This window comes from Oikopleura dioica, chromosome 2 (genome assembly GCF_907165135.1).
Source record: "Oikopleura dioica chromosome 2, OKI2018_I68_1.0, whole genome shotgun sequence".
Taxonomy (NCBI): domain Eukaryota; kingdom Metazoa; phylum Chordata; class Appendicularia; order Copelata; family Oikopleuridae; genus Oikopleura; species Oikopleura dioica.
Window position 1 is genome coordinate 8329783 of NC_137292.1, and position 12895 is coordinate 8342677.

Below are 12895 nucleotides of genomic sequence, written 5' to 3' on the forward strand. Positions count from 1 at the left end.
GAAAAAGAAGCATTTTCAGACAGCGAAAAACAGAAACGAGGGTCTCAAAGCAAGGGTCGGTAAAAAGAGGATGAGAGGAGCATCTAAACAATGCGTCGCCCCTGACAGGCGGTTAGTAGATGAACACAAGCACGGAGACGTACGGTAGAACCAACAACGCCAACAAAAAACCAGCAGATGTCATCGATAATTCCAGCTCCGTCACTCAAGTCCGTTCAAGAAGCTATTTCAAAATCGCCTCCAAGATACGAAGAAAGGATGCTTTTTACGATTCTAGATGGCTCGTTACAGTTGTTTATTTCGTAAAACAGTAGTGATCTGAAGCCTCCCCGCTGGCCACGTGCCGACTTTAGCATAAATCTGGTGATTTTCTAGAACAAGCGACAAAGTTTTTGGGTTTACGCGCTTCGGCCACTCACTTGAGAGCATGAACCAGGCAACGGGTGACAATTTTTTCGTGAATTTTTTTATCTCAATTTTGACACTTTAATCACTTTTTCGCGCGAATTTCAACACTTCCAGCACAGCCGACAAGGTGAGCAAGGATACTTACGAAGTATTCTTAATTTTAAGCCGCTTGAGCTTTTGAAAAAATACAATTTAGGGGGAAAACATGGCAAAACCGATTTTCTTGTTATCCCCTCCCTTGCAGTTAACATAGTAAGCCCCTTATTCATGCATATAGGCGAATAATTAAGAACTTCAAAAGAAGAAAATCATTTTTTTACGACGTCAAACTACTAAAAGTTCGTAAAAATAAACAAAATATCTAGAATAGTACTCGTAATAGTAAGTTTTTCACTAGTAGTTTACTCTTCGAGACTACAGAATTGAATCAACAGACGATCGAAATTGTCTTCTGTCGACCCGAAAAAGGAACGACAAATCAGAGTAACCGGCTGCGGCGATGGCCCGTCAACCTTCGCAGCGCCACAAGAAGTCAAATTCACCGTCAGCAGCGCACTGTCAAAAGCCCAAATCGTAAGTCAACCACGAGTTTCACGTGTTCATTGTCCAAGTTGACCTCAATCGCATCATTCCTAATTACCACCGCCGTAGCCACTTCTTTCCGCATAATGTTTTCGCTCCTGCTCCTTGTCCGACGAACTCAGCCAATTACGAATTCGACGCGAAAAGGAGATCAGTCGAGACGAAATTCATTTCCCATGCTCGAATTATGACATCAGAGTACTTTTTCGAGCGATCAACTTTGTGACTGTAATTCTAGCGAAACAAAGTTCAACTCAAATTTTCTAAAAAAAATTTTATTGTCGCGAGGTGGCGCTTTTCAAATTGACATTAGCCAATCAGAAAGGAAAATGTCCCATCATTAATTTTTCGTTCAAATTTTTTGAAAACTTTTTGGTTAATTATTTGCTTGATTTTTATCTATCCAATTTATAATTGCGAAAAAAATTAATGAAAAAATGAAAGCAAAGGAAAAAGTTTTGATTGGATCAGCTTTCGATTATGAGAATAGAAGGGTTGCGGAGGGTTTAACCCTCTTTTGTTATCTGCTGCCCTTCTAAAAACGCTCTCGAACGGCTATCAATCGAGTGGATGATGCTCGTCGCCCGGTGCCGGTTAATCACTCCGCTTGGAACTCGCCAACCGGTGTAACAGCTCATCAAGGCGCTGATAAGACAAGGGCCGCCAGCATCAGATGATGCTCCACAAAGCAGTTCCAAACCACTTTAAACTTGATTTTTCTATGACGACATCGCTTGAACTCAAAAACAGGCATTTACCAGTGCAAGTTTTCTTCAAAAATTAGCGACTTTTGAATCATAAAATGCGGAAATCTGTTTCTAGGTCAATTCGTAATTGAGTTTCTATGTCGCAATTTCCTTGCCCGGCAATTTCGAAAAGACTGTAATCACGATTTCTACGATTTTAGATGCGCCTCTTACGCGCGTTCAAAGGAAGACTTCCGCTGGATTTCCGTATTTGGACAAGCCCCCCGACATCGTCCATAACTTGTGACTTGCTTCGCGGAAAACGGGCTTTTCTCAAAGACTTTTGTTTTTCTTAAAAGTCTCTCTCAAAGCACTAACCCTTTAGAAATTCATTGAAAGAAAATTCTAGCTCAAAACACGTTTTTATCAGTTTTCCTATGCTAAAAAGTGGGTTACTTATCTTTTTTCCCACTTGTTCCCTCCCACGTTACAGTTAGACGAACAGTTAAAATTTAACCAAAGTGCCCACTTTTCCGTCTGCTCCGTTATCTACCACGAAAGCGCAATCGTCCAATCAATCGTAATTATCCGTTTATTATTCGATTTCTATTCTTGAATTGATTCGCCACACATTTCTATATTTTCCCCCATACTAACAATTTTAATCGCTACAGTAGAATCAAATCGAGTTAGTGACTTGCTTTTATTAGCAACTAGAATGTCTAATACTATTATAGTCGAAAAAAGATTCTGTTATTTATTTTGAAAAAAAACTGACTCTTTCATTCAAAAATAGACTTTGTGATACCCTTATTTTATGTTGCATAAGTGTAGTCACCAAAATAAGGGTGTCACTATGCTAATTTTGGGTAGACTACGCCCTTAAAACTTTTAAGTTTAAAGTCAAGTTACGGACTAATTACGGAAATTACGGTCAATATACGGTCACTTTATCGCTGTAACATGTGCGTTTTCAGAAATCTATGCAAGTCGTCACTGGAAAAATCACCGAGAAGCCGAAGCCCCGACCGCAATCAGCGCCAATGAAGCTGGTCACCTCGCCCCTCGCTGTAAGTCAAATAAACGCGAATCCAGCTTTAGCAGCGAATTCAGCTGCGAACGCGACATTGCATTGGATTGCGCGTTTATTTTAAACAATCCTGGATCAACCCAAATCGCCCTCGTTTATTAGAAGCGGAAAACTCAATTTTCCGTTTATATAACGCACCGTTCAGTAGTTTCACTTTTTTCTGTGAATTTCGCTCAAATTCACCTTATTTTTTTTCCAACAAAAAGGCTGAGAAAAGCATTTTCGTGGTCAAAACAAGTTGTGGTGGTTAAAATTAATTTAACTGTTCGTAATTACCGTACAATCTTGTTAGCATAAAAACTACTTGTAAAGGGAGAGAGAGAGAGTTGCGTTCTAATTTCCTCGATCACGGATTTTCCCAAAACAATCCCCTTTTCATGAAAAAAAGAAGGAAAAAACTTGCACTTGTTTCCACCACAGCCTCTCTTTATCACAAAATAAGGCCCATAAATATAGATTCGCTGTTTGGCCCCAAACAGAGCCGCTCTTTTTTCGGGACTGTTGCTATTCCGGATCGGGTTAACGTTTTTCTTTCACGTTAATAGCTACTAGCTATTGTAATTGGAGGATTTAGTATACTTGTCTCGTTAACCTGTTTCCTTGGAATGAATTTATCCGTTCAAACGTGGATTTATTAAGTAGCTTTTTAACAAAAAATCATCTAAAAATACCTCTTAATTGACCTTTTTGCCCGTTATTCCGTAACAAGTCAAAATTAAATTGCAAATTCAAGACTATATTTTGCACCAAAACACAAAATTATCCGCTCACGTTTTCTGGCCGTCAAAAACTGATCCGGCTTGTTTAAAATATTTAAATATTATGTTCGTGATTTGACCCGGTCGTTAATATTTAGTTGATGTATCAAACTTCAAATGGTGCGTATGGAAACAGAGGGCGACCTGTGAGTGCGATTTGCCGACCTTCAGTTCACTACGGCGTAAGTACTTGCAAACTTTAGTTCAAGCGATTTTAGCCGCTTTAATTTTTGATTTATGTTGATATCTAAACCCTTTTTCTTTTGAAACTTTTCATCGAGAAAGCCGATTTTTACGCAAAATTTCCCCTTGTGATGATGATACCCTTATTTATCTAACCAATCGGAAGCTAATACAGTTATCTTGTCCAAAAGTGATTACGATGTTAGTTATTTCAAACCATTTTTCTTGCGCTATAAATAGTCTAAAATGACCATTCTCTGTAGCATTGAGTTTGGTGGAACTCGTCTAACCCTGTTATTTTTAACTGAAATTTGCACACCTCCGAGTTCACTTGATTTCTCGCCAAAGGATGACGTCTCTGACGACCCCTGACAACACCACTGATCTCAAACTGGCTCTCTAGCATTGAAAATTGCTGATCAAATTGATTACTTCCGGGAAAATGTTAAATTAAGCCCATCCATGATTGCTGCCGGATAATGCGCCTTGAAATTTCTTGTATAACACGGTTCAATTAGCTCTGTTTAGCTAAGTCTCTTCTTTTTAACTGTATTCGCATTTTTCGCTGAAGCTGACGTTTTCGGGGATCTTGTATTACAGGAGAGATTCTGCATTAGAGCCGAAGGGGAGCGCTGTTTGGAGTGAAAATAATTTCGAGATTATCGCCGCCGTCTCCTCCTCTTTATGAGCAGCTTTCCGGGAGATTCTAAACTTTCCCGAAAAGCCGCGCTAGAAGATGATAAGATTATTTCGCGCATTATCGAATCAAGTTCTATCGTTTTCTATCTTCCACGACTTCCTTAATTGATGCACCAGGGGTCTAAATTCGCAGTGCGAATTCGCTTTATTGCGAAGCGATGCGAAGCGAAGCGAATTCGCTTTCGCTTCGCTTCGCACTGGAGACCGGAATTCGCTTCGCTTTCGCTTCGCAAAAATTCCCAAATTTTCGCATAAATTTTCGCACAGCAAGCGACTTTGCTATTCGGAAAATTCTTTATCAAAAAGTTGGAGAGGGGCATTATTGATGCCGTTATAAATTCAAGCTTTCTCAGTCTTCTGAAGACAAGTCTAATGGTGGGTCTAACTCTCAATAAATCCAAGGATTGACTGGTTATCAAGCTGGTCCTACCCCGGAAAACACGTTGTCACCAGCCTTTTTATTTTTTGAATGATCAGAATGATCTTTATGAACAGGGCTTATCTAGAATCGAAGATGATCTCATCTCCTATCGAGCAAGGGTGACCATTCGGGCAAGAAATCGTCGATTGGCCATCCGAATGCCCGGCCGAAATCAAAGGCTAAGAGTCGCGCCGTCCGAATGCCCGGTCGAGCTGGTGATGGGATTTTCAGTAGATAAGGGCTAAAAAAATAAGTTTCGAGAGGCTTTTGATTCAGTTAGAGGAGCAAGAGAGCAATAATAGTTGTAAAGAATTCGAAATTTAAGAATTTTCCTCGGCGCGGGCTTGACCAACTGCCCGAAAGCGCTGAATTCCCCGAAAGTGCCGAACTTGCCCAAATGGCCGAAATGCCCGCTTTTGCCCGGCCAAAATTAAGGGGCTGAGCCGCCCGAACGCCCAAACGAACAAATTTTGCCCGAAAATTGTCCGTTTTCCCCGACTTCCCGATGCCCGAGCGGTCACCCCTGCAGTCGAGTTTATTACAAACTTGGAATTATGAACAGTTAGACCCACCATTCGGCTTATATTGACAAGCTGAAAAAAGTACAGTAAAAGATGTTTTTTGTAATTTTTTGCCCCAAAAATAGGTTTTTGAAATCACCATCGCTTTTGAGTGGCTGATTGCTAGAGATTCTTGCCGAGAATGCGTTTCAATTCAAGCGAAAAAATTTTCGCTTTTTTTCGCAATTTTCAATGATATTTCGCTTCGCTTTCGCTTCGCACATGGGCGAAAAATTCGCTTCGCTTTCGCTTCGCAAAAAATTTGAAAAAATGGTTCGCTTTCGCTTCGCTTTCGCACTAGGATTTCGGCTGATATTTAGACCCCTGGATGCACCAAAAACGCTAGCTTCTAAACCTGTGAGCTCAAAAATGACAGCACGGAATCGGGTTCAAATCTAAGTTTTTTTTTTGCGAAAGCCCTTTTTTCCCCTAGTTCCCGTTGTGACCTCCTCATTCTCCCTTACTTATTTTTAGACCATTATGATTATGGCATTAATAATGCCGCATTATCTATTTCCTCCGAAAACCGAAAACACTAATTTTCCAATAATTTTGGCCGCTACTATACAATTTTTGCGGCAGATGTTTCCGTCAATACAGTTTTTTTTCTATAATAATTTCTGATAAAAATTTGTATACCAATTTAAAAAAAAACTTGAATCTCAGCTTTTAAGATTCTAGCTTTCTTTTGACTAGATAAAATAAGGGTATCATAACGTTATTTTTTTAAGAAAAGTATGCTCAAAGATGGAATCATCAATTTGAAACCCAAATAACTTTTCTTTTCAGCAATCCCGCAAATTCTCATCGGACAAGCTGCGCCACGGAATGTGGAGAAACTGCTCCTTCAACATCGCCTCCGACGGCTCCGTTATCCACAAAGTGCGTCTTCCTCCGAAGAAGACCGATTAAAATGATCAAAAAGATTTCCATCATCTCTATCGAAATTTCTGTATGCTCTCTCACACATCAATTTTGCATTTTACTGAGTAAGTATTTATTTAAATAAAAACAAGAATTTTTATAATAGCTGGTATTTTATTGAGATCTTATGATTACCAGCAAGAAATTTTTACTCAAACTCATCCCAAGTCTGGGGAACATATTCTGAAGATGAAGTGTCAGAGCCCGATTCGTAATCGTACAATTCCTTTGCGCTCTAAATTTAAGGGTCTTGACTCAGGTAAAAATTTTTACCGGGTTATATTCTTCACCAAAGCCCGGGTACTTTTTCTTCTTTTTCGTAGCAGGTCCAGAAGATGACTTTGGCATAAACCAATTTGGTTTTCGTGTATCGAATCGGTCCCGGGTATCTTCAAAGGTAGTTTCGAGCATTGAAGTTTCAACAATCGAATCGTCGACGAGCATGCCTAAAGTCATTCAAACACCCAGGCTGATACTTTTTCTTGAGAAACCTTTTGTTTTCTGTTTATCATAAGTGTTGAACCAGCTCTTTTTCTTGGGCAGTATCTCGGTCATAATTTTTTGAGGGCTTTCTTTCATAGCAGATCCAAAGCATGACTTTCGTATTGTTTTTCCTACCCCGAGTCGGTCCGCAGTCTTATTTTCCTTCTCGTCATTGGTGATATCGAGTATAGAAGTCTCAACAACGGAATCATTGATGAGCATGCCTAAAGTCATTCAAATATCTAGATTAAGCTGTCTCTCCTCAAACCTCTTTCTTTTGATTATCATAACTCTCGAACCAACTCTTCTTCTTTTCCGGCTTCTTGAACTGGAAGTCGCCCCACTTTTCATTCGCACGAAACATCGAAATCGTGCCGAATGCTCTTCTATTTACCAGTGCAGTTTTCTCTTCCTTCGTTAACTGTTTTTGCTCGCTGCTTGACAAAAAGATTGAAAATTCTGACATGTCAGAATTCGTTTTTTTGTGCGAATGCAAGTTCAATTGTGCGCGATAATACGAAGGTTCGATTTTTATCTTTGATCGACAAAAACAACAAAAATGAAAAGCAAAAAATCGGCTATATTTTTGAACAGATAAGGAAAGTGGAAAAAAGAACAGATTATCATCCTTTTCTCCCTTTAAAATCAGGTCGAAAGTATTCGCATAAAGGATCGTCAAGGTGATACTGGCAGTAAAGCCAGGAAGTGGAAATATTGATCAGCACGCAGCCAGCAATCAGATTAGCGGCAACGATGAACATGAAGCATTTGTCTTTGAATCTCGTCCACAAAGATCGCTTATTTTCGGATGCTTCTTCCTAGAAAATGGTCAGCTAAAGAAAAGTTGTAGAACTAACCGGGACCGTGCTTGAAGAGCTTTGTTCTGAAGTATCTGATTCAGAAAGTGAGCCAGACGATTCCGTCAGTTGCAATTCCAGTCCGTTGTTTTCCAGCTCAACGAAATCGTCTTCAAAGTCGAATCTTGTTGAAAGACCACTTGTAGCGCTCGGGCTGTCAGAATATCAGAATCTGATGAAGATTTTTTCATATTTTACCTTTTCGTGATTTTCTCTTTTGAACTGCTTGTTGCTGAATCCGAACTCATTTTTGTTTGACCTGCGAGTTCATCAGCCTAGTGTGTTGATAATACTGTCGTTGCTGGATTCTAGAGACCGTCTTATCTTCTAATATTCCTCGCAAAACCTCCGCTCAACCAAAAGACAACGCGTTTTATAGAGGATAACGATATAACTATCCACAAGACATGAAAATACAACTTTATCAAAATTTGCTGATACAACAAACTATCGTGTACCTAGTCTACTACTATCAACATGGAAGATAATGCTGACTTTTTCCAAAGTTATCAGCAATAAATCATAGCTTTTTTCTCGACGCACGCTCGGTTGAATCGAGATTTTTATGTTTGTTCAGCCGGACACAGACAGACTAGACTTGGGATTTTGTCAGAGGACACGGGCAGACTAGATTTTCAGATTTTGCCTCAAATATAGAACCCTGATCATCAACAAACGAAAATTTTTTATTGATAGCTCCGATCAAAAGTCAGGGAAACAGAAATTCTCACAAGAGTCATTGCATTTATCCGGAAGGGTATCAAAAACAATGGGATATTCACAAGGGTGGTCATGGTGATGAAGTTTTTCTACTCCAGTTATATGTGTGCCATTCCAGGTTGCCCGTTCCACATCATTACTATGAGTTTATTTTCTTAACCTTAGCCGGCCAAGGTACTCCAAATATGGCGCCTCTTGACAAGTGCCCGAGAAAAATCATTTCTGACCGACTAGGGTTAATACAAATAGTAAATTAATTACCTCTGGTATCCTGCGAATGACAAGAAGAAACTATCATAGAAGAGAATCGACGGACTAACAACCGCCTTAATCAAAATGAATGATTATGTATTTAAAACACTTCTACCTCGTTTAAAAACCCAGCAAAGCTCCAAACATGATCACGGAATAAAAAGACATCTCTCATTTTATAATAACTATCGTTATCAGAACCTGTGTTGCTACCACCACCCATTGTAACAAGCCCATGACCAAGAGAAACACAACCAGGATTACGCATTGCCTTTGGTGCATCTTGTTCATATGTCCACCCACTAAAACCCAGTGTCTCAACTTTTGAAGTTAAAGGATAATATTGATGGTCGTATGTTTCCCGTCCTCCACCAATAGCAGTAGGCATATTGTCATTGAGGGCCATGCAGCCGTACAAATGATGATGCTGTAAAATAAAAGGGTTTTTTCATGATTCGATTCCATTAAAATTCTCGCATTCTGTATATGGCGAATGCCCAAAACATAGGAGAACTTCATTCGGATAGGTAGGAATAGTGACGATTCCACCCCAATAAAGCCTGAAATTATTCACAAGTTTAATTTGAAGTTCTTCTATTCCACATCCAGATAGTTTAGCGATCTGAATGCAAATTTTTATTGTAAATAATTTTCGTTTAAAGCATTGTTAAATAAAAATTGCCTTCAACAGAAGTTATTTAATTTTTTTTTACTTTTTTTGAGTCATCTCTTCCTCCAAAAATGAACATTTCTCCATTAAGCGTAGCATAACCAACAGAATCAAGATACGGATATGTCTCGTCATGAGATTCCGGTGTAAAATAATACCGATCTTCCAAAAAGTGGCCATCGGCTGATATTATATAATTCATCTGATATCCGTTGAAATGATAATCCTGACATAAATATGTCACAAAAGGCTGACATTTGTATCCTTCTTCACAAGGGCACCCTCCAAGACATTGAGACATGCACGGACAAAGTGAGGAATTGTCGATGAATGATGAATAACAGTCATCAAAGCATTTGTTTTGAGCAGAACATTCAACAAGGCATATTTTTAAGTCAGAAGCCGCTTCATCAATGCACTGTCGATAAGTTGGGTTGCTTAGCTCCGGATTTTTACAAGCACAAAGAGGATGATTGCAGTTGGTACAGCCTTCTGGACAATCATGATAACAGGGACAAGAGTCCGAGCATCCTTCAAAAAGGCTTCACAAATAGATCCTACGTTCTACTCACTTGTATATTCATTCAAGCATTCATGTTCGCAAAAAGAGTCCGCGCAACTTTCACGACAAGTAACAAAAATAATTCGGCAAGAGGCATCACATCCGTCACCCAGCTCTTGATCACTAGAATTCATTCAGTTGTGATTTAGTAGAGTATTCCTTTACGGGCAGGAGTCCAATTCGATTGACAAAACGGAATTGACGAAGGAGAATAAAATTAAGTCTCTGAGTATCATTCTCGGAATGAACATCGATTGAGGGAACGGTCTTACCAGTAAAATCTTGAGAAAATATGCACGTGTTAGCTCGGAAAAATTCAGAGAACGGTTGAGAATATTTATCTTGATGCAATTCCGGTGCCCTTCTAAAGAATCCTTCTGGACCCTGCTTACCCCGTGATAAGGGCGATTTCGATAATTCGCCTCCTCCCCTTCTGGTGTTATCAGAAAAATTCACTTTTGCATTTGCGTATTTTGCCAACGCTCGAGATCCGGCATTAGTCAGATGCGACAAATAGCCACCGAATTCCGTACAAACTCGATTAAGTTTTAACTCACTTGAAACGTGAATCTTGCGTTCTTACGTAAAATATATTTGACAACAAGCGAAATAGAAGTTTTTTCGTGAAAATGCTGGACTGGATTTTCTGGAGTAACTACTGGCTTTAGAACATGAATTGAACGAGCAAATAATCTCTTTGATTTATTTAGTTAGCAGAGGAATCATCTTCTGAATGAAGTTCCGCCTGGATCATCTCCCGCGCGGCAGCAACGGCGGACGGATTTCCGGTAATGCTGAGCCAAACGTTGTCTGAAACGAAACTCCAGTTTTCAAGAGCGGCCTGTCAATTTCGATGAAATTAGCGAAGATCGCAAATTTTTAAGTCGAGCTAGTCAAAACCTCTTCGGTTTCAGTTCTCAGCGATTCTGAATTACTGACGCGCTTTTATAAAAACATGACTTTTTACCGAGAAAATCATGTAAAAGTTCATCATGAAAAAAGATCGAAACTAAACTGAAATTGGTTTTTAGCGACTGAACCATGATTTTCCACAGATTTTTCAAATTCATAAAAACGACAAGAGAAAACTACGGGTTGACCCGCAAATATCAATTCTAACTGTATATTTGACAGGTTTCGCGCTTGAAACTTCAAGCGAAAATGCAATCTTTCAAAAAATAAGTCCACCTACCTTTACCGTGTTTTATCTTTTTCGTGTCGACATAAATGACTGTATTTGTTTTGTGCTCTGAAAGAATTTTCACAATTATTATTAGAAAAAACGTGAGAAAGCCGCAATCAGCAAATTTTAATCACGCAATTAGCAGCTTAAATTTAGAAAGCATCAGAGTTGTACAACTGGTCCGATTTTCGCCAAGCGATCCGATAATCATGTGATGTTAGCCGCGTCTCAGCTAGTTAAAAAATTTAGAAAATCGAGTGGCACTCGCGTTTTTTCTTTTTTAAGCTTATGGAACATGGCTAGGGAAATCACTAATATTTCGACTTTTTCTGAGCTTAGTAGGGTGGGCATATTATACAGTTTTTATATTATTACAGGAGCTGGAGATCATTTTGACTATTGATATTGGGGGTGATTTCGTACCCTGAGGGCATTTAGGTACCTCTGAAGTCCCGAAATCTGGCCAATTTCGGAAATCCGGCTCGGAATCTCGCCAGAACGGGTCATTTGATCGCGCGGCTTAGCTAGAATTGTAGCTAAGGCTCTGACGGTCATTTTGAGGGGTAGCTTAGTACTGATTACCCCCATTCCAGAGCCGCCAGAGGGCCTAGAAGGTTGGGGTCCCGACCGAAAATCTGGTAAATATGCTCCCCTTCTTGATTACTTCCCAAAACGGCAATATTGCGACTGTATCTGCATCACTTCTGACCTTAGAACAAGTTGGGGTCACCTGGGGTCACTTGGGGTCAAGTTTGTCTTACAAAGTTCGAATATCTATCTTTCAAGAAAAAAATTTCCAAACTTGACCCCAAGTGACCCCAGATGACCCCAATTCGATTTTAGGTCAGTAGTGATGCAGATACAGTCGCAATATTACTGTATGAATGATGAAATCAAGAAAGAGAGCATTTTTGCCAGAATTTCGGTCGGGACCCCCACCTTCTAGGCCCTCTAGCGCCTCTGGAATGGGGGTAATCAGTACTAAACTACCCTCAAAATGACTGTCAGAGCCTGGGCTACGATTCTAGCTAAGCCGCGCGATCAAATGACCCGTTCTGGCGAGATTCCGAGCCGGATTTCCGAAATTGGCCAGATTTCGGGACTTCAGAGGTACCTAAATGCCCTCAGGGTATGAAATCACCCCCACTATCAATAGTCAAAATGATCCTCAGCTCTTAAGCTTTCTGAATCTGTATTATATGCCCACCCTACGAAGCTAGAAAAAAGCTCAATTATTAGTGATTTCCCTAAACATGGCGTAATTCGAGCAAACCGTGCAGCCGCGCTTATCAAAGTTACATGCTTTATCTGGTTCAGTTAAATCATTGTATCTTGTACCGAAAACTGTTAGAAACTACCTTTTTACAATTAGTAAACGCTTTAGAAATCGGCTCACGAAATAGGGTAGATCGTTATCTCCGACCCTAGTACCTATTCTTCCACATCCTTTGCCATCTTTTTCAGTAATCAAAGCCATGTATTCAGCTGGAATCGCCAGCACAGTCGTCGTGCTTAAATTTCCTCTCTAGTGAAATTTCAACAATTTCAATTTTCAACCTTTTCCACTTTTCCTTATTGGGAAAGCAACAGCAACCTATGCACATTTTTCTACGATCTTATTTCTGAAAAGGGAAGAATCTGAAGGGGGAAACGCGTTGGCTACCTGCTGATTCTTAGGGAGCTCTGAGGATTATCACATGACAAGTGGCTAATATTTATAGCGCTGGGTACTTGTTTTTTCTAGAGAAGCACGTAAATCTGAGCTGACAATTGTTAAAAGAGGTCAAATTCAAGGTAAAATATTGCTCAATCATCAAGGCTATTTGACATCAAATAAACTCTTTTGAGGTCACGTGA

At 39.7% G+C, this 12895-nt stretch overlaps 3 protein-coding genes and 1 long non-coding RNA gene across 4 annotated transcripts; 1 reads left to right on the forward strand and 3 right to left on the reverse strand.

Moving 5' to 3' along the window:
* Positions 1-879: 879 nt before the first annotated feature.
* On the forward strand, positions 880-6337 carry LOC145696072 (piercer of microtubule wall 1 protein-like). The gene is made up of 4 exons (XM_081773059.1): positions 880-981; positions 2654-2746; positions 3623-3706; positions 6177-6337. Exons 2-4 carry the CDS (start codon positions 2660-2662, stop codon positions 6297-6299), a joined length of 294 nt encoding a protein of 97 aa, XP_081629185.1. The 5' UTR covers positions 880-981; positions 2654-2659; the 3' UTR covers positions 6300-6337.
* A 70-nt stretch (positions 6338-6407) lies between these two features.
* LOC145698082 (uncharacterized) lies at positions 6408-7260 on the reverse strand. The gene is made up of 4 exons (XM_081775287.1): positions 7086-7260; positions 6803-7018; positions 6585-6757; positions 6408-6537 (listed from the first exon to the last, which is right to left on the reverse strand). Exons 1-4 carry the CDS (start codon positions 7258-7260, stop codon positions 6460-6462), a joined length of 642 nt encoding a protein of 213 aa, XP_081631413.1. The 3' UTR covers positions 6408-6459.
* A 102-nt stretch (positions 7261-7362) lies between these two features.
* On the reverse strand, positions 7363-7973 carry LOC145699642 (uncharacterized). Its single transcript, XM_081776913.1, has 3 exons — positions 7850-7973; positions 7652-7805; positions 7363-7612 (listed from the first exon to the last, which is right to left on the reverse strand). The coding sequence occupies exons 1-3, from the start codon at positions 7897-7899 to the stop codon at positions 7418-7420; spliced, it is 399 nt and encodes a 132-aa protein (XP_081633039.1). The 5' UTR covers positions 7900-7973; the 3' UTR covers positions 7363-7417.
* A 2575-nt stretch (positions 7974-10548) lies between these two features.
* On the reverse strand, positions 10549-12681 carry LOC145699764 (uncharacterized). The gene is made up of 4 exons (XR_014134075.1): positions 12596-12681; positions 12470-12549; positions 11048-11104; positions 10549-10665 (listed from the first exon to the last, which is right to left on the reverse strand). It is a non-coding gene; the product is annotated as an uncharacterized LOC145699764 (long non-coding RNA).
* Positions 12682-12895: the final 214 nt, after the last annotated feature.

What these genes read in the sequence shown, in the direction of transcription:
- LOC145696072 (XM_081773059.1), top strand. Translation starts at nt 2,660, where the DNA reads ATGCAAGTCGTCACTGGAAAAATCACCGAGAAGCCGAAGCCCCGACCG. An exon ending in TGGTCACCTCGCCCCTCGCT is followed by an intron (nt 2,747 to 3,622) that starts GTAAGTCAAATA and finishes GTTAATATTTAG; the next exon opens with TTGATGTATCAAACTTCAAA. An exon ending in GACCTTCAGTTCACTACGGC is followed by an intron (nt 3,707 to 6,176) that starts GTAAGTACTTGC and finishes TTTTCTTTTCAG; the next exon opens with CAATCCCGCAAATTCTCATC.
- LOC145698082 (XM_081775287.1), bottom strand. Translation starts at nt 7,260, where the DNA reads ATGTCAGAATTTTCAATCTTTTTGTCAAGCAGCGAGCAAAAACAGTTA. An exon ending in GAAGAAGAGTTGGTTCGAGA is followed by an intron (nt 7,019 to 7,085) that starts GTTATGATAATC and finishes GAATGACTTTAG; the next exon opens with GCATGCTCATCAATGATTCC. An exon ending in TTGGTGAAGAATATAACCCG is followed by an intron (nt 6,538 to 6,584) that starts GTAAAAATTTTT and finishes TAGAGCGCAAAG; the next exon opens with GAATTGTACGATTACGAATC.
- LOC145699642 (XM_081776913.1), bottom strand. Translation starts at nt 7,899, where the DNA reads ATGAGTTCGGATTCAGCAACAAGCAGTTCAAAAGAGAAAATCACGAAA. An exon ending in AAAGAGAAAATCACGAAAAG is followed by an intron (nt 7,806 to 7,849) that starts GTAAAATATGAA and finishes ATATTCTGACAG; the next exon opens with CCCGAGCGCTACAAGTGGTC. An exon ending in GCTCTTCAAGCACGGTCCCG is followed by an intron (nt 7,613 to 7,651) that starts GTTAGTTCTACA and finishes ACCATTTTCTAG; the next exon opens with GAAGAAGCATCCGAAAATAA.